General features: G+C 43.4%; 2 protein-coding genes across 2 annotated transcripts in view; both read right to left on the minus strand.

Moving 5' to 3' along the window:
• LOC107973209 (acyl-coenzyme A synthetase ACSM5, mitochondrial-like) lies at positions 1-17,896 on the minus strand. The gene is made up of 12 exons (XM_063796324.1): positions 17,812-17,896; positions 16,965-17,135; positions 14,962-15,133; positions 12,207-12,360; positions 8,405-8,484; positions 6,470-6,593; positions 5,160-5,240; positions 4,913-5,014; positions 3,343-3,470; positions 3,155-3,254; positions 608-727; positions 1-183 (listed from the first exon to the last, which is right to left on the minus strand). Exons 1-12 carry the CDS (start codon positions 17,894-17,896, stop codon positions 100-102), a joined length of 1,401 nt encoding a protein of 466 aa, XP_063652394.1. The 3' UTR covers positions 1-99.
• A 421-nt stretch (positions 17,897-18,317) lies between these two features.
• Positions 18,318-23,318, minus strand: part of ACSM1 (acyl-CoA synthetase medium chain family member 1) — an 89,077-nt gene continuing 84,076 nt past the window's right edge. Inside the window, exon 15 of the mRNA XM_009430451.3 lies at positions 18,318-19,787. The gene's annotated coding sequence lies outside the window, so the exon portion shown is untranslated. The remainder of the gene's footprint in view (positions 19,788-23,318) is intronic.

Here is a 23,318-nt window from a genome sequence, read left to right on the forward strand (position 1 = left end):
AGGGTTGAAGAGATGATGCTCCCCATGGGGGCTGACCAGTGATCCATTAGTATCTCGTGGACTCTTAGGAGGTCTACGGGGCCTTCCTGGGGTTGCACCTCATTTCCCCCACTCCTGACTTCGCAATTTACTCCTTTGGATCTTTCCAGAAACCATCTTTGGCAGTTCTGAAACAAAGGCCACCTAGTGACCAAACACAAAACAAAAAACACTTGGAAATCATCATTTCTCAAAAAGACTTTTGTTTTGAAAGAGACAATACTGTCTGCCTGTCCTTGGAAAGCGTCAGTGATTCAGGGTTTCCCCCTAAATGGCCAGAAGCAAAACAGCTGGAGCCTGGAGCACAGGATCATTTTGACAGCATTTGAGCACTACCTCTTGTATCTGATTAGTGGTAGGGATCAGGCTGTTCTTAGAGCAGGAACAAAATGTGCTTTGGGGAGAATCCAAGTGAAGAAATACAGAAAAATGCTGAAGCAGCAGCCAGGGTTACAAGTTTCTCCATATCCCCAGTGCCTGGCACAGGGCCTGGCTCTGAGTGGGAGCCTAGGCAGAGCGTGCCCATCTGATTCCCAGATCACTGTGCCCTGGAAACCCTGATGTTTACCTTCCTGGGGTATTTGTATGGAGCAGTCACCCTTTTCACATGTTCCTGGAGTTCCCGCGTTAGTGCCTCTGGGTCATGAGAGGAGTAGGCTGGAGTAAGGACTATAAATGCCTTTACCACCTGCAGGAAAACAAAATACCCAGAAAAGATCAGGCCTCGTATAACAACTCTTTTCTCCTTAAGTGAGCCTTGAATAAGTGCCTACATTTACCTTTGCACCATGAAAGTTCTACTAGTTTTTTTGGGCACAGCCAGTGACACAAACAACATCAATTTTTCTTTTGCTGGCCCTTCCAGGTGTGACTATTAGGAGGATTGACCTTTCCGGGATGATTTCAAACTCCTACCTCTTTCTCAAATTACTCCCCATACTTGGAATGACACCATTTGAAGCCAACATCGCTTCTCTTAAGAAGCAAATATTTTGGAGAAAAGAGGTTCATAAACTCCTAGGGCCATTTTCTTCCAGATTTTCCTAATGAGAAAGGTAGGTAGGCATGAGTTTGAACAGGTGGGATTGAGGAAAATGCAGGCACTTTCAAGGGGAACTAGGTCTTTGGGGGTCTGCATGGATGAACATTTGCAATCAGCAGACCCTGAACTGCACCACTTCTGTTCCAGACATCCCGAGGGACATTCTGCACCTTGGGTCTCTCTGCCCACAACTTTCCTTCAGGCTATCTTATGCCAGGCAGGAGGAAGTGTCCCAGACTCAAGCACAACATACATAGTTTCTGTTAGGAATGGAAGGTCACTTGGATGCTTATTAATTCCAGCATTCCTATCTGTTAACAGTAGTCTATTAAAGGGGTAGCTCACTGTCCTTGCATACTTCCCACAGGGAGGAAGGCCACTATCATTTCATGTTCAGACAGATATGCTTTTAGAAAGAGCTTCCTCTTACTCTTACTACTGTAACTACGAAACATTTGTTGGACACTTTTTTTTTTTTTTTTTTTTTTAAGGCAGAGTCTCACCCTGTCGCCCAGGCTGGAGCTCAGCGAGGTGATCTCGGCTCACTGCAAGCTCTGCCTCCTGGGTTCACGCCATTCTCCCGCCTCAGCCTCCTGAGTAGCTGGGACTATAGGCGCCCACCGCCACGCCCGGCTAATTTTTAGTATTTTTAGTAGAGATGGGGTTTCACCGTGTTAGCCAGGATGGCCTCGATCTCCTGACCTCGTGATCCACCCGCCTCGGCCTCCCAAAGTGCTGGGATTACAGACATGAGCCACCGTGTCCAGCTCATGTGTTGGGCACTTTCTACACACCAGACTTAGTTCTAAGCACTATACATGGATTAAGTTTGAGCAGACAGCCATTTGTCACTGTCCCAGTTAACTCACGGCATGCAGAACTAGGCATATGTTTGAGGTAGATTTCTTCAGCACATCAATGGGACTCCACACCTCCCTTATTATACATTAATGGCTTTGGATTTTAGAGGGGAATCACTTGGCCAAGAATGGCTGGCTAAAATGCAGATTCTCTGGGCTGCATTCCCAGTCATTATGATTTGGTAAGTCTGACTTTAGGTCTACAAATCTATATTTTAAACAAGAATCTCAGATGATACAGTTGCAAGCAGCCCACGAACCAGACTTTGAGAATCTCTCCTGTGGTCCTGGTGCTTCTGAGAATGCAGGCTGATGTTGCACTAACTTTCAAAAGGTAACTGTTGTGCTTTAGGATTATGTTGGATGTAAGCCAGTGAAAAGTACCTAAGTCTGCCTGGAACCTGATCTTTCCCATAATATGCATTCTTCTGGGACCCACAGAAAGACCTCCTGGCCGGGCACGGTGACTCACACCTGTAATCCCAGCACTTTGGGAGGCCGGGGTGGGTGGATCACCTGAGATCAGGAGTTTAAGACCTCCAGCCTGGCCAACAAGGCAAAACCCTGTCTCTACTAAAAATACAAAAATTAGCCAGGTGTGGTGACATGTGCCTGTAATCCCAGCTACTGGAGGGGGGCTGAGGCAGGAAGATCACTTGAACCTGGGAGGCGGAGGTTGCAGTGAGCCAAGATCATGCCACTGCATTTCGGCCTGGACAACACGGCAAGACTCCATCTCAAAAAAAATAAAAAGATTTCTCCCATGAAAGCCCAGCTTATTAAATTTGGCCCATCTTTCTAGTATATCAAGGTCATTTTGGATACATATTCTATCCCTCTCAGGTTACAGCCATCAGCAACTATTACTGGTGTGCTTGCTATGTCCTCATCTGCAAATAGAAAAGACTTTTTATTAGATAGGATGGATACAGAGCCTGCACCTCCCCCTAAGATCTCCTGCCCCATAGCCAGCCTCTCTGGGATGTAGTTGTGTCCATTTAAAAGCAAAGTGTTGGTGTTTTCCCATTATGTCCCTTTAGAGAGTAATCGTATCTCTAAAGACATGAAGGCAACGTGTGTCTGATGGTGGCATTTCAACTTTGTGGCACATGGATGGAGGTGAAATACAGGACAATCTGAGCCTTCCTGCTTGTTCTGCTGGGTGCTAATAGGTACAGAAGCAGGAGGCCATGTTCTTGGGTGCACTGGTTACCTCTCCCCTGATGGGGTCTGGGCTGCTGACCACAGCCGACTCCAGGACAGCAGGATGCTCTGCCAGGGCACTTTCTACTTCAACAGGCCCGATCTGGTAGCTGGAAGGGAAAAACAAACTCTTCCAAGTGGGCTTCCCTCAACCCCCATGAAACTTCAAAGGGAGGAGGAAAGTGCAGACAGCTTGACCTTGAAGAATTGATCACATCGTCGTTTCTTCCCATAAACCAAAAGTAGCCATCCTTTTCCATGCGAGCTCGCTCGCCTGTGATATAAAAGCCCCCTTGTTCTGATGCAGCTGTCTTCTCAGGATTGTTCTGAAAGACAAAGACAACCCGTGAAGGACCCTCTGGGAACAACCGCTAAGGCCAGTTACTGCCCCAGTAGCCCCCTGTAGGAAGCTGGAGACCACTCAACAGAAAGTTCAGCAGTTCCTAAAGTCCCGGCTGCCCAGAGTTCCCCAATGGACAGGGAGCTATGGCCCTGTTTAGTTGTGGGATTTCCCTCTTTTGATTGGAATCAAGCTGCCAGCCAATGGTTAAGGGCAGCCACCCACCACCATCCTTAGAAGGGGGTCTAGAAAGCACAGTTGAAAGCAGGAGGGTGGGCACAGGGCCACTGGCTGTGTTTTTTAGGACAAGAGAACACATGAATACTCTTTGTGCTCAGGAATCACTGAGGGTAGAAAGTGAAGGGCTAGGCCGGGTGTGGTGGCTCATGCCTGTAATCCCAGCACTGTGGGAGGCTGAGGTGGGTGGATCACTTGAGGTTTGGAATTTGAGACCAGCTGGCCAACATAGTGAAACCCTGTCTCTATTAAAGATAAAAAAATTAGCTGGGTGTGGTGGTGCATGCCTGTAATCCCAGCTACTTGGGAGGCTGAGGCAAGAGAATTGCTTAAACCTGAGAGAAAGCTGTGAAGAAAAGAAAGCCCAACATAAACACCAGCCAAGATGAATACAAAAGAGAAGCAGTTACTGAATTATCCCAGAAACTTGGACTGAAATCCCAGGTTTGTGCCCTGCTAGCAAACCACAAAAAGAATCCTGAAGACAGCTCTGACACAATAGTGCAGTTTGACCTTTATGTATTTATTTATTTATTTTATTATTATTATTATTATTATTTGAGACAGAGTCTCCTTCTCTTGCCCAGGCTGGAGTGCGGTGGCATGATCTTGGCTCACTGCAACCTCCTCCTCCCCGGTTCAAGCGATTCTCCTGCCTCAGCCTCCCAAGTAGCTGGGACTAGAGGCATGTGCCACCATGCCTGGCTGATTTTTGTATTTTTGGTAGAAACGGGGTTTCACTATGCTGACCAGGCTGGTGTTGAACTCCTGACCTCAGGTGATCCACCTTCCTCGGCCTCCCAAAGTGCTGGGATTACAGGTGTGAGCCACCGCAACCGGCTGCAGTTTGACCTTCAGAAGCTCCTTTCCTTTACTGCGCCTCGATTTTCTCCTCATTAAAACAATGGTGCTGCCCTCATGTCATATGTTTACGCTTTCAGACACACCCACGTTTAAATCCCATGTCCTGCCTGTACTAGCTGCATGATGCTGGATAAGTCACTTCCCCTTTGTACTAGCTTCCTTATCAATAATAGTCTTCCTTATCAATAACAGAACTTTATTAATAATAGTAGCAACCTGCCTCATGCAGTCATTGTAAGGATTAAACAAATAGATATTTACAAAGTGTGGTGCACAATGCTTAGCACACAGTAACTGTCATGAGAACAGCTGTTCCCCGTCTCTTACCAAATAGCAATTGAAGAAACAGAAGGGCCGGGTGGGTCTGATACGGATGGCAACATTCCCCTCTTCTCCAGGAGGCAGGACGTTGCCCTCATCATCCACAATCTGGTAAGGAGATCATCACAGAGGTGCATACATGAGTGTCTACACCCTGGGCCCCTCCAGCAGCCCAGCAGCCCGTGCCAGCCAGGACTGTGTGTCTTTCTCCTCTCCATGCCAGGCCTTGCCAGAAGTTGGGGGAGGCTGCTACCTGCACATCGTAGGGTGGGGACGCCTTCCCCATGGATCCAGACTTGATTTTCATGCCTTTTGGATTGGCACAGATGACAACCTGGGGAGAATGCAGTACAGATAAAGAAGAGCCTTTCCACTTAGCTTCTTTCCTGGGCCATGCCTGTCTCTCACCCTGCCTGATAACTCTTTCTCTCATCCTCTTTTTTCTCCTGCCTCACTTTCTTCTTTCTTTCCCTTCTCCTCTCTCCATTTCTCTCCGTTCTTCCTCCCTTCTTTCTTTTCTTTTTTCTTCCTCCCTCACTCCTTCCCTTCCTTCTTTCCTTTCCTCTTTCTTTCCTTTCTTTCCCTTTCCTGTTTTCTTCCTTCCCTCCTTCATTTTCTTTCCTCCTTCTTTTTTTCATTCCTTTCCCCGATATTTCATTCTCCATTTTCCTCTCTCCTCCCTTCTTCTTTGTTCCCTATTTCCTTCCTTCCTTTCATCTTTTTCCTCTTCCTTTCTTCCTTCCTTTCCTTTCTCTTTCCTTTATTTCCTCCCTCCCTTCCTTCTTCATTTTCTTCCTATTTTCTTCCCTCTTTCTTGCCTGTCTTTCTTCTTTTCTTTCCATAGTTAGCAAACAATTATGGGGCACTCCAGTGGGCACTCAAACCTAAAGAACTTAACCCATCTCTAAGCCAAAAGACTCAGTTGATCCCCAGATCTCTTCCTAGATGACTATAGAGGACGCTGCTTAGAATCTTGGACTCTGAACAGTGGCAGATGTAGACTGTCTTGGTGGAGACAAACAATGCCTTCAGCAGTGAGGGCTGGTTTGCTGGCATGGTATAATTGTAAAAATACTTTAAATTACCTTTTTTTTAATTTATAAGTTGTGTGTGTGTGTGTGTGTGTGTGTGTGTGTGTGTGTGTGTGTGTATTTCAATAGCTTTTTGGGTACGAGCGTTTTTTGTAACGTGGATGAATTCTATAGTCGTGAATCCTGAGATTTTAGTGCATCTGTCACCTGAGCAGTGTACATTATACCCAATATGTACTTTTTTTACCCTCACGCCCCTCCTCCCACCTTCCTCCTTCTGAGTCTCCAAAGTCTTTTATACCACTCTGTATGTCTTTGCATCCTCATAGCTTAGCTCCCACTTATAAGTGAGAACATATGGAAATCAAAAGGGAAGGAAAGCTGATGGAATTTTGTTATCGGCTTCTCCCCTGGGGGAAGGGTGGTCCCTGAGAAGCTTCAGGGAGGTGACAGCTGGAGAGGCAGGAAGCTCTCGAGGGTACCTGGGGGGTGGGGACCTGGGGGGTAGGGACCTGGCCCCTCCAGCACTCACCGTTTCAGACTGGCCATAGCCTTCGTAGAGCTCCACACCGGTCTGGTGTTTCCACTTCTCCCTCACGTCAGGGTTGAGGGCCTCTCCTCCGGTCAGACAGTGCCTCAGGCTCTGAAACTGGTACCTTTCTCAGGCAGGAAAACAAGGCCACCTACGTCAGGATCTTCATACCACCCCGCCCTCTGTTGCCACTGCCCAGATGCAAACACCACAGGCACTAGAGGGTAGATGCCCCTGCTTTTTAATCTTCTCTAAGTGAGTCCACCCACTGGCTTTGCAACCATGCTCCTCATGGACAGATAATTTTTAAAAGATCCATCCTATCTGAGTTTGAGATAAAATCAGAAGCTCATATAATAGGTTTTGGCATAATATGGTGAGTTCCAGGTAACTTGGCCAAAATAATTTAGTTGGAAAAAAACTGATTGATAATAAATTGGTTAGGACAGTAATCTGATTGAAAAGGATAGATCAATTAGAAATTGAAAAGATAGGCCAGGCACCATGGCTCACACCTGTAGTCCCAGCACTTTGGGAGGCCTAGGTGGGCAGATTGCATGATCTCAGGAGTTGAAGACCACCCTGGTCAACGTGGTAAAACCCCGTCTCTACCAAAAAATACTAAAACTTAGCCAGGTGTGGTGGCACATGCCTGTAGTCCCAGCTACTTGGAAGGTTGAGGTGGGAGGAAAGCTGGAACCTGGGAGGCGGATGTTGCAGTAAGCCGAGATCATGCCACTGCACTCCAGCCTGGGCAACAGAGCAAGACTCTGTCTCTAAAATAAATAAATAAATAAAAATAAAAGAAAAAGGAAAAGAAAGGAAAGAAAATTGAAAAGATAAAAATTAGACCCCTAAGAATCCCAAAAATTCCTACAGATATTAATTATGTTGCAAAATGCCCTCTCTGTTCAACAAATCATCCAAACTATAAAAAAAAAATCAGTGATTGCAAGTACATTTTTAATCTTGGAGGAGAGGGGAGATCAAATTGGCTTGATTAAGTTACTTATTATTACCAAAGAGCATTCAACGACATTGTTCTTAACGAGGTACTTGGAGCTTGCTTTCAGCCAAAATCATCATGTGGAGATGCACACATCAGATCAATGAATGGGATGATTTTCTTACATTGGAGAAGAATTCACTTTTAGAAGCATGTAAGAACTCCCTCTTTTGGACACTTGGTGGGTAGATTCATGTGATTAGGAAAGATGAGAGGACGACTCCTCATGACTTGGGGGAGGACAAAAGAGGGAGAACAGATCAGGGTTGGTGGATACTGAAGGATGGTGGGCCTCTCTCCATATACCCCAGCAACTAGCCCTGTTCTGCTAGAAGATGTTGCTTTGGCTTCACCCAGGATGGAGCCATCATCAGTGCCTTGTCCCTTTCTCTTGGGTGCCCAATGGCATGTGCTCAGAGAACAGTTGGCTGGGGTTAGTCTGAGGCTGAGAGTTGGGGCATCTACTGTGGTGCGGGCTTGTTAGTTTCACCACACCTGAGGGCCCTGGCCACAAACCGCACTCCATAGGTGGCTAACAATTGTCCAATCATTTCTCTTCCCTCACAGAGGTAGCAGACACACTGCTGACAGAATAGCCCATGGGTGTATGGTGTGAGGAGAAGCCTATCTCAGGTGCTAAAATTTCAGTCTGCCTTAAATCTATTTAGTTCCATCTGGATGCAAATTTTGGGGGGCCAGAAGCTTGTTCTTGAGGGGCATCTGTGAGATTTACAGGTATGTTGACTTGTCAATGTGTATGTGTATAAATGTGTGTGGGAGAGAGAGACAAAGAGAGAGGCAGAAAAATATATAGAGGGAGAGACAGAGAAAGAAAGAGAGTTGGAATGAGAGGGTAGTTGTGTGTGTGGATACCCATGCTATATATTCACATACTTAGGCCCTCAAAGCACGAAATAGATGGGCTGTACCTGGTCAGATCCTCCTGCACAAGCAGCCGAAAGATGGTTAGAACACAGCAGAGGGTGGTTATCGGGAATGTGGAGAGAGTCTAAACAAAAACAAAGGGTGAAAGATGTCCTTAGAATCACTGGGGTGGGACCATGAAGATGGAGCCAAATGCATCTTTATAGTCTCAGTACCAAAGCAGAGAAGCTGAAAACTATGTGTGGAATCCAGCAGCCAACATGGTGTCCAGTGACCCCTACTTCCTGGCATGTGCACCTTTGGAGGATCCCCTCTCACCTCATACCAAAGTGGGTCTGTGACAGCAATGGCATACTGCCAAGGTGATGAATACCACTTTCAAGATTTGGTTATACAAAGACTATGGCTTCTTTTTTGGATGTTCTTTCTCTCTCCCTTTCTTGGATCCCCTGTTCTGGCAGAAGCAAGCCACCATGTTTTTAGTATGCTCAAGCCATCCTACGGACAGGTGCACACAGTGAGAAACTGGAGACTAGCAAACACCCAGTGAGAAATTGAAGTCTACTAAAAACCACCAGTGAGGTTTTTGTTTGGTTTTTTGTTTGGTTTTTTGAGATGGAGTCTCACTCTGTCACCCAGGCTGGAGTGCAGTGGCAAGATCTCAGCTCACTGCAAACTCTGCCTCCCGGGTTCAAGCAATTCTCTGCCTCAGACCCCTGAGTAGCTGGGATTACAGGTGCCCACCACCAGGCCCGGCTAATTTTTGTATTTTTAGTAGAAACGGGGTTTCACCATCCTGGCCAGGCTGGTCTTTAATTCCTGACCTCATGATTCACCCGCCTTGGCCTCCCAAAGTGCTGGGATTACAGGTATGAACCACTGTGCCCAGCCACCAGTGAACTTTTAAGCAATTTTCCAGCTTCAGTCAATCCTTAAGACGATTGCAGTCCTAGCAAATATCTTCTTTAAAATTATTGTGGCAAAATACACACAACATAGGATTTGCCCATTGGAACGGTTTTTAAGTGTATAGTCCAGTGGGATTAAACATTTCCAGAGTGTTGTGCAACCATTGCTACCATCCACCTCCAGAACTATTTTTATCTTCTCAAACTTAAACTCTGTACCCATTACACAATAATTTCCCATTACTCTCTCCCCTAACTCCTGGTAAACACCACTGTACTTTCTGTCTCTATAAATTTGACTACTCTTGGTATCTCATGTAAGCGGAATCATACAGTATTTGTTCTTGTATGACTGGCATGTTTCACTTAGCATAATGTCCTCAAGGGTTATCCACGTTATATCATACAACAAGATGTCCTTCCTTTTTAAGGGTAGGTAATATTCCATTGTACATATACACCACATTTTGTTTATTCATTCATCTGTGGATGGACACTTGCGTTGCTTTCACCTTTTAGTTATTGTTAATGCTGCTATGAACATGAGCATACCTTGCTGACTTCTTGATTGCAACCTCATGAGAGACCCTGCTCCCAAACCCCCTCATTAAGCTACCTCCAGCTTCCTGACCATCAGAAACTGTGAGATAAATGCTTGTGTTTTATAGTGCTAAGTTTCAGTATAATTTATTACATAGCAATAGATAATGAAAACACTATATCAGAGCTGGGGACAGTGCAAGGAGAAGGTCCATACATTGGCTGATCAAGCACTACATGGATAATGATGGTGATGAGTTTGATCATGATGATAATAATCAATATGGGTTAAGAATCTACTATATTTGGTCCACCATGCGATACCAGCTTACTCCTGCAAGAATGGCCATAATCAAAATATCAAAAAATAACAGATGTTGGCATGGATGCAGTGAACAAGCAACACTTCTACATTGCTGGTAGGAATGTAAACTAGTACAACCACTGTGGAAAACAGTGTGGAGATTCCTTAAAGAACTAAAAGTAGAACTACCATTTGATCCAGCAATCCCACTACTGAGTATCTACCCAGAAGAAAAGAAGTCATATGAAAAAGATACTTGCACATACATGTTTATAGCAGCACAGTTTGCAATTGCAAAAATGTGGAACCAACCCAAATGCCCATAAATCAACAAGTGGACAAAGAAAGTGTGGTATATAAATATATATAATGCAATGCAACTCGGCCATAAAAAGGAATGAATTAATGGCATTCGCAGGGACCTGGATGAGATTGTAGACTATTATTCTAAGTAAAGCAACTCAGAAATGGAAAACCAAACATTTTATATTCTCCCTCATAAGTGGGAGCAAAGCTATGAGGATGCAAAGGTGTAAGAATGACACAATGGACTTTGGGGACTTGGGGGAAATTGTGGGAAGGGGTGAGTGATAAAAGACCTCAAGTTGGGTGCAGTGTATACTGCTCAGGTGATGAGTGCACCAAAATCTTACAAATCACCACTAAAGAACTTACTCATGTAACCAAACACCACCTGTTCCCCAATAACCTATGAAAATAATTTTTTTAAAAAAAGAATCTACTATGTTTTGAAGCAACCTAAGTGTCCATCAACAGATGAATGGATAAAGAAAATGTACATATACACAATGGATCCATAAAAAAAAATGAGGTCTTGTTTTTTGCAATAACATGGGTGGAACTGGATATCATCATGTTAAGTGAAATAAGCCAGGCACAGAAAGACTAACTTCACATATTCTCACTTATTTGTGAGATTTAAAAGTCAAAACAATTGAACTCATGGAAATAGAGATTAGAAGGATGATTACCAGAGGCTGGGAAGGGTAGTCGGGGGCTGGGAGAAAGGTGGGGATGGTTTGTTGGTACCAAAATAATAGAATGAATGAATAAGACCTGTTATTTTAAAGCACATCAGGGTGACTATAGTCAATAAAAACTTAATTGTACATTTTAAAATAACTGAAAGAGTGTAATTAGATTGTAACACAAAAGATAAATGCTTTGAGGGGATGGATACCCTATTCTCTATGATGTGATTTTCACGCATTGCATGCCTACATCAAAACACCACATGTACCCCATAAATATATACACCTACTATGTATCCACAAAAGTTAAAAATTATTTCAAAAAAGAACCTATGATGTGCTGGCCCCTTTGCCTTGTATCATTTCATTCACTCAGCAACTCTATAGAGATATCTTATCCCTTTCTTACAGATGAGGCTGAAACTGCAGCTCAGGAGATTAGGCAACTTCCCCAAGGCCACACAGCTAGCGAATCAAAGGTGTAGGATCAGAGTCCAGGTCTGACTCTTTGACTGATGGCACAGCCTGTGCAGTTAGCTACCATGTGATACAGCTTATCTCAGTACAAATAATAAGAGCAGAAGGAACCTCTGACGTTTTAAGGAATGACAGTTAGGATGTGGGGGGCAGAAGAAAGGTGACCTGTGTCTTGACTGGGGGCACCAATCTCCTCCCTCCCCATGAGAAGACCCTGGGAGGCTGAGCAGGAGTCACCAGGACTCTCTAGTTGGGCCAGCTACTCAGGTTAAGCACCATGGACAGTAGCATTTGGAGTTGAGGCGTAGACTGATTTTGCCTAAGGGTTTGACAAATACCTAGGGTTTTGGCAGGAGCATTGGGAAGAAAGTGGTGGAGACAAGGGCACCCCATGCAGGAGAAATAGCAACGAAATAGTCTTACATCTAAGAATCTAGCTAGAGCATAGGCAATGATTGAAGGGAACCAGGTGGTCAGGAACCAGATTATGGAAGGCCAGGGAGCCACACCAAAGAAGCCTTAAATTCACTGATTTATATGTTTTCTCCTGCAGCCTGAAATTCTATATCCCACTCATCTCATTTGTATCCAACACATATGGGGTATTATTGGTTTTTCCTCTTACATTCAGGATAACTTTGGCATCAACTCGGGACAGCTCATGCACAAAAATGCAAGATCCATTAGGCCAGGCAGAGAAGAGAGTCCAGGCTGCCTTCACCCAGCCAGTGTCTGTCGTGTTCCAGAAGACGTCCGATTTGGTCAAGGCCAACCACCATCTGCCAAAAATTAGAGAATGTCAGTACCCTTGGCAATGACTCTACCTTTAAAAAGGATTGTATTATCTATATCACCACATTTGGAGCCCTGCTCAGTGGGTACTCACTTATACTTGTGAAACCTGAACAAGAACCTTCAAGTCAACTATTGTCTCAACCAGCATTTATTGAGCATCTTCCATGTACCTATGCCCTAGGCTAAGAATACAGAAGCAAAAAGAGTTTCCAGAAAGTTCACAGTCCAGTGGATGTGATATACAAGGGAAAAAAATTAACCTCAATACTCTGTGCTAAGGTCACTTTATTTAGCCAACATTTATTTAGCATTTAGTCTGGACTTAGCACTAGGGATCTAGAAATGAACGATTAGTCTTACTTTGAGGGCCTTATAGTTTAGGAAGTATAAATATCTAGGAAGCCCCTGGAGAGCATGTTTTAATAGAGCTAAACACAAAGCCTTGTGCAATTATAGAGAATAGGCACCTAACCCAGAGCAATGATGGACATGGGTTTCTGAGAAATGCTGTGGTGGAGGAGGTGACACTTGAGTTAGACATAAACAATATATAGGGATTATATAGGTGAGGCAGAGAAGCAGGAGCATCCCAGGAATGGGAAACAGTGTCTGCAAACATGGAAGACAGAAAAGCGGTCATGCACTTGAATCCTGGGACACACGCACTACTCATTCTCCCCCTTTCATTGGCTGTTCCCTTCTCAGTCTCCTCTGCTGAGTCCTCCTGGTCTTCCCCTTCAGTGCAGAAATGCCTCAGGCACTTGGTCCTGAGACCCATTGTCTTTTCAGTTTATATTGCACTTTGCTGATCTCATCCCATCTCATGGTATTAAATACCATCTTTACACTGATAAGTTCAGCATGAATCTTTCTCATTAACTTCAGACATGTGTATCCAAATGCCCACTCAACATCTCCACTTTTAACAAGGGGATGGAGATGTCTAAGAAGACTCTCAAATTGACAACTCCATAAACAAACTGTTTTCTTGCCACCAGACAGCTCATCCCACAGTTCTTCCCCCATCATTTAGTGCTTCCAGTTGTTCAGGCCATTCCTCTTAGAGCTCTCCTTGACTCCTCCTTCTCATTCCACACTGATTCTGTCAGCAAGTCTTATTGGGTCTAGGTTGAAAATACATTCAGAATCTCATCTCTTCTCCCACTACTGCTCCCCGGGCAAGCTACCATGCTTGCCTCTTAATGCACTGGTCATCTTTTTTACCTGTTTCCCCTACAGTTTCATTGTCAACCCAACATCCTGAGTGAGCCTTTAAAAAACATATTAGATTATGTCACTCCTCTGCTCAAAATATCCAACACTTCTCAAAAATAATTAAACATAGAATTACCATATGATCCAGCAATTTCCTTTCTGCATGTATACCCAAAAGAAGTGAAAGCAGAGACTCTAACAGATACTCACATGCCATTGTTTATAGCAACATTATTGACAATAGCCAAAATGTGGAAGCTACCCAAGTGTCTATCAACAGGTGAATGGATTATTTAAAATGTGGTCATGGCCAGGTGCAGTGGCTCATGCCTGTAATTCCAGCACTTTGAGAGGCTGAGGCAGGAGGATTACGAGGTCAGGAGTTCAAGACCAGCCTGGCCAACATGGTGAAACCCGATCTCTACTAAAAATACAAAAATTAGCCGGCTGTGGTGGCAGGCACCTGTAATCCCAGCTATCTGGGAGGCTGAGGCAGGAGAATTGCTTGAAACCGGAAGGCAGAGGTTGCAGTGAGCGGAGATCGCACCACTGCACACCAGCCTGGGTAAAAGAGCAAAACTCTGTCTCAAAAAAATAAAAATAAAATTAAAATTAAAATAAATAAAATGTGGTCTATCCATACAATGGAATATTTTTCAGTCTTAAAAGGGAAGGAAATTTTGACACATGCTATGACACGGATGAACCTTGAGGACATTATGCTAAGTGAAAGAAGCCAAACTGCAAAACAAAAGGACAGACTGCATGATGCCAATCACACGAAATACCTAGAGTATCAAATTCACAGTGATTGAAAGTAAAATAGAGGTTACCAGGGGTGAGGGGAGAGGGTAATGGGGTGTTATTGGGTAATGGGGGCATAGTTCTCATTTGGAAAGATAAAGTAAATTCTGGAAATGGATGGTGATCATGGTTGCACAACAATGTGAATGTATTTAATGACATTAAACTGTACACTTAAAATGGTTAAAAGGGTACATTTATGATATATGTATATATATGTTTATGTGTATGTATACATATGTATACATACACATATTTATGTGTATGTATATATATGTGTGTGTATGTATATATATATGTGTATGTATGTATATATATATATATATATATATATATATATATATATATATATAGCACGATTTAACAAGAAACCTCCCGTGGCTTTTCACCTCGCTCAGAGTAAAATCCAGAACCATCAAGATCCTTCCTAAGCTGCTCCTATTGGCTTCTCAGTAATTCTGCTGGCTCTCTGACCTCAGCTCCTGACACCTTTCCCCTCACACCACCCCCTCCAGACCACTCCCCACTTTCTGTTCTTGGATCCTCTAGACAAGCTGCTCTGGTACCTTCTGCTGGCCACAAAACCCAGTCCGTAGCTGCTCTGGGAGTGCTCGACCATCTCGGGGTCCCCGGTGGTTCCGCTGGTGAAGTAGATAGCCAGTGGGTCTCGACTCTTTGTCCTCACGCAGTTGTGCTCTGTAGATGCCTCCCTGTAAAACGTAAAAACACTAGGTGGCACTACCACAGTAAAAACAGTTAGTAGCACCAATAATATGTATAACAACAATATGACTACCGTTTCATAAATACCACATGTGAGGTGCTGTGCTGAAAGCTCTGGCTTGGGTAATCTGCAACCACTTCAAGGGGCAGGTACTATCATTATAACCCTTTTGCAGACCAGGAAACTGAGGCTCAAAATGGTTACATAACTCACTCAAAAGAGCCCATGCTTTCTTACCAAGGTATGAAGACTTTCTGGTAGAACACACACATGTCCATGTCTATAATTCTGCACATTTAGGCACAGCTTCCACCCCCATCCCAATTTCTAATAATTTAGAACTCTTTTCTAAAGGTTTCCCCCAATGTGGGGTTTTGAGATCTAGGTAATTCCCAGAGTTCTGTGATCTGGATGATCAGCTAATCCACGGGCTCTCATCCCTGGCTGCACTGTGAAGTCCCCTGGTAAATTTTTGGAAGAAACTTGTCTGTATCCACCCTGAACAAAATAAAATCAGAATCTTTGATGTTTTCTTAAATGCTTCTCAGTAATTCTAGTAACAGCCAAAATTGAGAACCACTGATCTAGGCCCACCTGACAGCTCTCAAAATCATATGAGCTGATTTTTTTTTTTTTCTTTTGAGATGGTGTTTCGCTCTTGTTGCCCAGGCTGGAGTGCAATGGCGTGATCTTGGCTCACTGCAACCTCTGCCTCCCGGGTTCAAGTGATTCTCCTGCCTCGGCCTCCCAAATAGCTGGGATTATAGGCATGCGCCACCACATCCAGCTAATTTTGTATTTTTAGTAGAGACGGGGTTTCTCCATGTTGGTCAGGCTGGTCTCAAACTCCCGACCTCGGGTGATCTGCCTGCCTCAGCCTCCAAAAGTGCTGGGATTACAGGCGTGAGCCATGGTGCCTGGCCCTATGGGCTGATTTTTTAAAAAAGTTCCCCAGGGCTCTTGCTCAGCTATGTCTGGTTAAGTAGGTCAGATGTGAGGCCTTGTCATCTGTATTCAAAACAGCACCCAGGTGAATCTGATGCAGCTGGTCTGTGGGGTGAGCATGCGTGACTCAATGGTTCAGGCCCCTGAGAGGCTCCTTTTGGGTTCTGGCTTCCAATCAGGACAAAGTCTCAAATTCTGAGATGGGTTTCCACCAGGCCCTTGCTCTAAGGCAAATATGGTCTCGGCTCTGCCCACTCCTGACTTGACTACTTTTTAGCACCTTGGGCAAGTCACTTTAGTTTTCCAAGTCTCAGTTTCCTCATCTGTAAAACTGGGTTAAAGGGCCCATCACAATGTCCTTTTCAGGGATTAAATAAGATGATGTTTGATCCATTATGGTGTTCTGAACACCAAACACAATGCTTGTCATGAAATAGATGTTCATTAAATCTTTGCTGCGTCAATGAATGAAGGTGAAGGCTTACATAGCACAGTATCTAGCAATACACTAAGTACCCAATACATGGGCACTAGTTTATTATTAACTGATCACCTGCTATGTGCCAAATGCACCATATAGGTTATTTCATGTACTCTGAATGGTAGCTCTAATAACTACCACCGCATTATAGAAGCAAATGAAGCACAGAAAAGCTGCTGACAAATCCAGCACTGACTGAATGAGGGACCTTGAACATTAAGGTAGGGACCAAGATTATGCTCAAGTCAGCCTGGCTGCCAATGGGAGTGTTCCTCTCTGATTCGCTCTCTATGTGTGGAATCAGCAATGCATTTCATCTCTTGTTGCTTAAAGGGGAAATGACTTCATTTTTCTGCTGTTCTCCTGGAGAGCCCCAATTCACTGGAGGAGTTCCCTGAAGTTCAGCCAGCCTGGCCGACTGCTGTCTGACACCAGCAGCTTGGTCTGGAGGGAGGGGCATTCGGCACTGATGGCGTCCACCCTTGGAGCTAGGGAGTCACTGGTGATAATGGACTTGGCCCTGGACGCCTGCAGCCGGTACTTGAGGTCCTTCTCCGTCAGCTGAGTGACACCTGGAATCATCACAGTCCCTGGCATAAAACAGAAGGGGATGTTGAGTGGATAGCGGGGAAGGCTTTGGGTATAGAGGTAAGAGATGAAGGCAGGAAGGGGCTGGGGAGGGTTGGAATGCATGAGCTGGAAGAGGTAACAATAATAATAATAACAGCCTAAAAACCCTAGCCTTCTGAATAAGTGCATGATCACTTACTCACTCAGCATCACTTAGTAGTCATCTTATGATTAGACAGAAATTTCTTTAAATGCCTGAAACCAATAAATCTCCCAGCCTTTGGGTGGGTGTTGGGGCACACCTTTAGCACTCAGCCAGGCAATTAACAATCCTGCCTTAGTCTTAATTTCCTGCATGCTCCAACTCTCAGTCTGCCAGAAGTGGGAGCCTAGAGTTTCCTCAGATCTTTCCTAAGCATGTGCAAAGCCCTGGGAAAGCACACAGCCTTACTTAGGTGTGTTGATTTCTAGATTTCCAGGAATACAATAGAATTTTTTAAAGCTCCCATAGACATTGGATTCTCCAGCTTTTCTTTTTTCACTCTTTGGTGAATCTATTGTTTGTCCTACTGTTATCCATCACCTTAGGCAACAATGAAGCTAAAACATTTGTCTGTAATTGTTTTGGACAAAAACCCCCAGGGAAAAGGCTTTTCTCATTGGTTGAGCTTCAAGTTGATTCAAATACAGTTTTACAAGTAGGGTCTTCCAAAGGACCAATGGGCAGCTCAAATAATAACAGTTCTTCATAAGTGAAGCTTTGAAAAAACTCCAACTCCATTCTGGCCCATCTAATGGTTGCCGTGATGCACCAGAAATGGGGGCTGTTATTTTTCAAGGCTACTACATAGCTGGAAAGTCCTTATTCTACCATTTTTTTTCCTGACCTAATCCTGCTTGCTTGTTTTTATCATTAGGAGAAGTCTTCTAAGGATGCCCCTAGTATTGCAAAAAGAACTTAGATTTTTGTAGGCCATCAGTAATGGAGCATCCTGGCTTCATCTCTTACATGCAATTCTCATTTAATTCTCACTATTACTCTAAGTAGCATATGGTCTGACTACCATTTTACAGATGAGAAAGTTGAGATCTAAAGAACTTAGGGCACTTGTCCAAGGTCACACTTCATGTACATGGATGAACAATGTCTATCTGACTGCAAATCCTGCTTTTAAGTCTCAGTCATCCTCATACCACCTTCATAAGTTTCACCACATCTGCTGACAGTTAATTTTATTGTATCTACTAACAATGCCATTTACTTCATATTTTTTCTTTAAACAATCTCTTCTTACAATTAACATGAATACAATTCTTTGAATTAAATTTTATGTTTCCAGTTTTGTATTCTCCAGCTTTTCTTTTTTCACTTTTTGGTGAGTCTATTGTTTGTCCCTACTGTTATCCATCACCTTAGGCAACAATGAAGTTAAACATTTGTCTGTAATTGTTCTGGACAAAAAGCCCCTAGGGAAAAGGCTTTTCTCACTGGTTAAGCTTCACATTGGCTGAAATACAGTTTTACAAGTATGTCTTCCTCTTATAAATGAAAAGTTAGTATCATGTAACACAAATAAAAGGTAACCATGAAATAGAGAGACCCAACAGACACAGATATAAGGGAAAATAAAGAAGAAAGCAGAGGCACAGAGACACACAAAGAAATCAGGGTTATCTTATTCAATTCTATGTATCTGTTATGATCTGCAAAAAGCTTTGAGCCTGAGCCCTATTCTTTCCTTATTTTATATTGTTTTGTTGTATTTTATTTTATTTTTTGAGGTGGAGTCTCGCTCTGTTGTCTAGGCTGGAGTGCAGTGGCATGATCTTGGCTCACTGCAACCTCTGCCTCCTGAGTTCAAGCAATTCTCATGCTTCAGCCTCCAAAGTAGCTGGGACTACAGGTGTGCACCACCATGCCTGGGTAATTTTTTTTTTTTTTTTTTTTGTATTTTTAGTAGAGACGGAGTTTCACCATGTTGGCGAGGCTGGTCTTGAACTCCTGACCTCAGGTGATCTGCCCTTCTCGGTGTCCCAAAGTGCTGGGATTATGGGCATGAGCCACCGCACCCGGCCTTCTTTCCTTATTTAGAAGAGAAGGGCATGACAGTGAGAGAGAGACATCAAAGACAGAGTAGCAGCAAAACAAAACTTCCTCCTTCAGTTGATGAACAACTGGAAGGGAATCAGAAGGGACATAACTGTCTCACTGTATGATTTGGGCTCAAGAATGCAGGACACTTCAGAGAAGGAACAAGCATGTCTAAGGCTCACAACACTGACTCAGAATTTTTTTCCTAAGTCTCAAATGCCAACAGTTTACATTTTAGAACTAGCAAAATTCCCAGGTCCAAATTTCCTCATCAACATGTCTTGGAGCCTTGAGTCTCATTGTGGTACATGAGGGCAGCCTCAGATGCCCCAGATGGACTCTAGGACAGAACAGCCTTCATCTCTTCCAGCCGACTCCACACATCCAGCACTTCATGGGCAAAGTTGAAGTATTCAGGCACCGGCTGCCTTCCCAGGCTGATGGCTTCCCAGGTGGCCACGATCTTCTGAGGAACAGGTAGAGGTGCTGGCTGCCCACAAGACCCACAGAATGCCCTGGAGTTCCTCAGTGCCTGGAGGACTAGGTGTCTCAGCCATGGTCTCATGCGGTCGCCTCCTGTCTGTCACCAAAGAGAGGAAAGAGGGCATTGTCATAAATTCTGGGCTTTGGGGACAACACAGAGGTTAGGAGAAACCTGTGGTCAGTGCTGATGGTGACTGTGGTCCCTACTGACTTGTAGAACAAACTCTCCACATTTCTGAGCAGAAAGTCTCAGTTCTGCTGTGTGATGGTCATTTCTCTCCTCTGACCCCGAGGTCCGTCCTTTTGACCTCTCACTGACTTGTGGGTCTCTGGGTCTGAGGTCAGAACTCAGAGCCCACTTCTCAAGGCTCAATACTTCAAAGGAAATCCCTCAAAAAGCCTTTGGCCAATCCTGAACTGACCTTGCAAAGCTGAAGACAGCTCTGGGGCAGCACCGTCCAAAAGAAATAGAATGTGAGCCACCTGTGCAATTTACAATGTTCTAGTACCATTGCCAATAGTTTGCCAATCCTCTCCCTTGGAAAGAGATATGAGACTTGTTCTTCCCATTTGGTCTTTGTCCTGAAAACAACAAAACCCAGAAAGCAGCACCTCTGCAAGATTTCCCTGTGTATCCTTGCATTTTTGCAACTACATGGCCAATTGACAGGGAAAAGATCCAATTGATAGAGTGTCTCAAATTGTTCCAACATATAGAACATGAATAATAATTATTTTCGAACTCTTGTTCAAAGGAAAACTCACTGACATGAGACAAGTGACTTTTGGCAATTACCATCAACATTTTATTATAAAAATGCTCATACATACAACATTGATTTGTTAACATTTTAATGAACATGACAACACATATCTACCCATCTTTCCATTCCTCTACCCATCCCTCAGCCCATCTTATTTTACATGTATTTCCAACTGAATTGGAGGCATCAACATACTTCCTGCTGAATAGTTTGGCAAGACTAACATTAACTAGAATTCAATATTTCTTTATAAAATTTTCTTCTAAAGAAGAGTGACATAGAAGAAAATATGCAAATCTTAAGTGTGAGTTTACTAACTTTGAAAAGTACATACACCAGCATAACCCACCTCCTTTTCAAGATCTACACTATTATGTCACCACAGAAAGTGAACTCTCCCTCTTCCTAGCCAATCCCTTTCTCATAGTAGGTTAATTTTGCTTATTCTGGAATTTCACGTATATAGATGCATGCCATGCCATAGGTACTCTTTTGTGTCTGCCTTATTCTGCTCAACACAATGTTTCTGAATCATTCCCATTGTTGCACAGATCTCTAATTCAATCCTTTCCATTTTGGACTCAGCATATTCTTAGTTTAACCTGTTGAATGGCTATCTCTTTTTAATTCGCCATCTTGAAACATTTAAAATTAAGATGTTTTCAAGAATATACAGTTAAATCCAAGGAATCAATGTAGGAATGTTATCAGAAGGTGTTGGAAGTTACTCAGGTGAAATCTTTGTCTTAATTCACATAAGAGTCTAATGGAATTAATATCAAGAATCTTAGAGAAACCCCATACTATTCATGCCATTTTTACGACCTCTACATTGGTTATGTTTAAGCACTAAAATTTGATACTTATTTCTGAATGAAATCATCTCTTTATTGTATTTTTTTACTTATGCTGATCTTTAAATAGCAAAAATTCATGTACTCTAAGAAAGAAGTATGATTCAGAGGGATTCTTTCATCATATGGTACATGACAAATAGATACAATGTCATATTCAATTTAAAACATAAGTAAATATAAGTAAATAAGTAAATAAAAGTAAATAACTTTAAAGAAAAGGTAATTACCTTATACCTAGCTTGTCTAACCCACAGCTGACAGGCCACATGCAGCCCAGGACAGCTTTGAATGCAACCCAAAATGAATGTGTAAACTTTCTTAAAACATTATGAGTTTTTTGTGTGTTTCATATAGCTCATCAGCTATTGATAGTGTTAGTGTATTTTATGTGTGGCCCAAGTTGAAGAAAATTCTCCATCTTCTAATATAGCCCAAGGAAGCCAAAAGATTGGACATCCCTGCTTTAGACCAAGAAAAAAGACACACCACATTCACAAAGCCTAAGAAGACTACCAGCCATGCGAGAAGCATGAGACTGGTAATTTCCAATCTTTCTTGAAACAGTGGAATCCCCTGGTGATATCTGAGGGTGCACTTACTTCTTGGAGGAGGTTGAGGGTTTCTAAGGATAATTCTTTGTGACTGAAATATTGTAAATGTCATTGACCCTTCTCATTATTTCAACTGTTATTATTCCAGGTCATCAATTTTCTGCCTGGCCATCTTCATCCTGGGCCTGACTTTTTTTGAATTCCTTGGATGCTTAACATTGTTGTTGTGTTCCTGGGAATTATTAAATTTGCCATTTTCTTCTGGAATATTAGCCTTGGTGTGAGTATACTGACTTCCTGTAGAGGTATACTTGTAATCATAAATAAGAAGAAATCATTTTAAACAATTCATGGTTCTGGACTTCATTATGAATATTGGGTTTTACCAAAAAAATCAGAAAAAAATAATTTATTCGCAGAAGAATTATAAAAATAGCTGCCATTTACATTATGAAAATTATATAGGTTTGTGTTTGTTTAGTAGGATGCCAACAGAGCTTTTGGTCAAAAGTATTTTTTTTTTTTTTACCTTTGTTCTCTTTATCCATGAGGGCAAAGATCATGTAAAACAATTTTGAGCATATAGTAGTTGCTTAACTAATAGGCATTGGATGAGTTATTAATTTGTGATAATAGTTCTTTCCCCTTAAATCCGATTGTTTGTTATTACGTTAATTCTGAGTCCAGAAACACAAATTTTTTAAGTGTTGATTTCTTGGATTTTTCAATGTGCTATTGCGCTTATTTTAAAGGCTAGTAAAACTGATCTTATAAACAATTGCTATTCTCCTAGTAAATGTTCCTTCAATGGTAATGGAAGCCATGTGCAGACAAGACACCCTGCAGCCCTTCAATAAGAGCTGGCAGGCTGGCTGGATGAGAGGCTGGCCAAGGGGGCAGCTAGAAGGCTGGTCCAGAGGAAGTCTGAGACGCCGGCACTCAGACCTCTCAGAGAGACTGGCTGAGAGGCTGTCTGGATTAAGAGCCAGACAAGAGGCTGCCTGAGAGGCTGTATGAGAGGTTGACTGGTTGAAAGGCTGGCTTAGAGGCAGGCTGAGAGGATGGCTGGATTAGAGGCTTGCTGAGATGCTGACTGGTAAGTTGGCTGGCTGAGAGGCTGGACAAGGGGGTGGCTGAAAGGCTTGCCAAGAGGCCGGCTGGCAATTTGGTAAAGAGGCTGGCTGAGAGGCTGGTCCAGAGGATGGCGGCATGGGAGGCTGACCAAAAGGCAGGCCAGGAAGCTGGTTGGGAGGCTGTTTGAGAGACTGGCTGGGGAGGCTTGGAGAAAAGCTGGCTGAGAAGATGGCAAGCTGATAATCTCACTGACCGAGAGGCTGGCTTAGAGGCTTGCTGAGAGGGTGACTGGCTGAGAGGCTTATTGATAGGTTGGCGGGAAGGCTGGCTGGCTGAGAGGCCAGTCAAGGGGGTCTTGGAAGCTGGCCAAGAAGCCAGCTGC

The sequence above is a fragment of the Pan troglodytes genome, chromosome 18, assembly GCF_028858775.2.
Source record: "Pan troglodytes isolate AG18354 chromosome 18, NHGRI_mPanTro3-v2.0_pri, whole genome shotgun sequence".
NCBI classification, from domain to species: domain Eukaryota; kingdom Metazoa; phylum Chordata; class Mammalia; order Primates; family Hominidae; genus Pan; species Pan troglodytes.

What these genes read in the sequence shown, in the direction of transcription:
- LOC107973209 (XM_063796324.1), bottom strand. Translation starts at nt 17,896, where the DNA reads ATGGAGTTGGAGTTTTTTCAAAGCTTCACTTATGAAGAACTGTTATTA. An exon ending in TCCTTTGGAAGACCCTACTT is followed by an intron (nt 17,136 to 17,811) that starts GTAAAACTGTAT and finishes GTTTTATGCCAG; the next exon opens with GGACTGTGATGATTCCAGGT. An exon ending in ATGCCAAAGTTATCCTGAAT is followed by an intron (nt 8,485 to 12,206) that starts GTAAGAGGAAAA and finishes GTTTTTGTTTAG; the next exon opens with ACTCTCTCCACATTCCCGAT.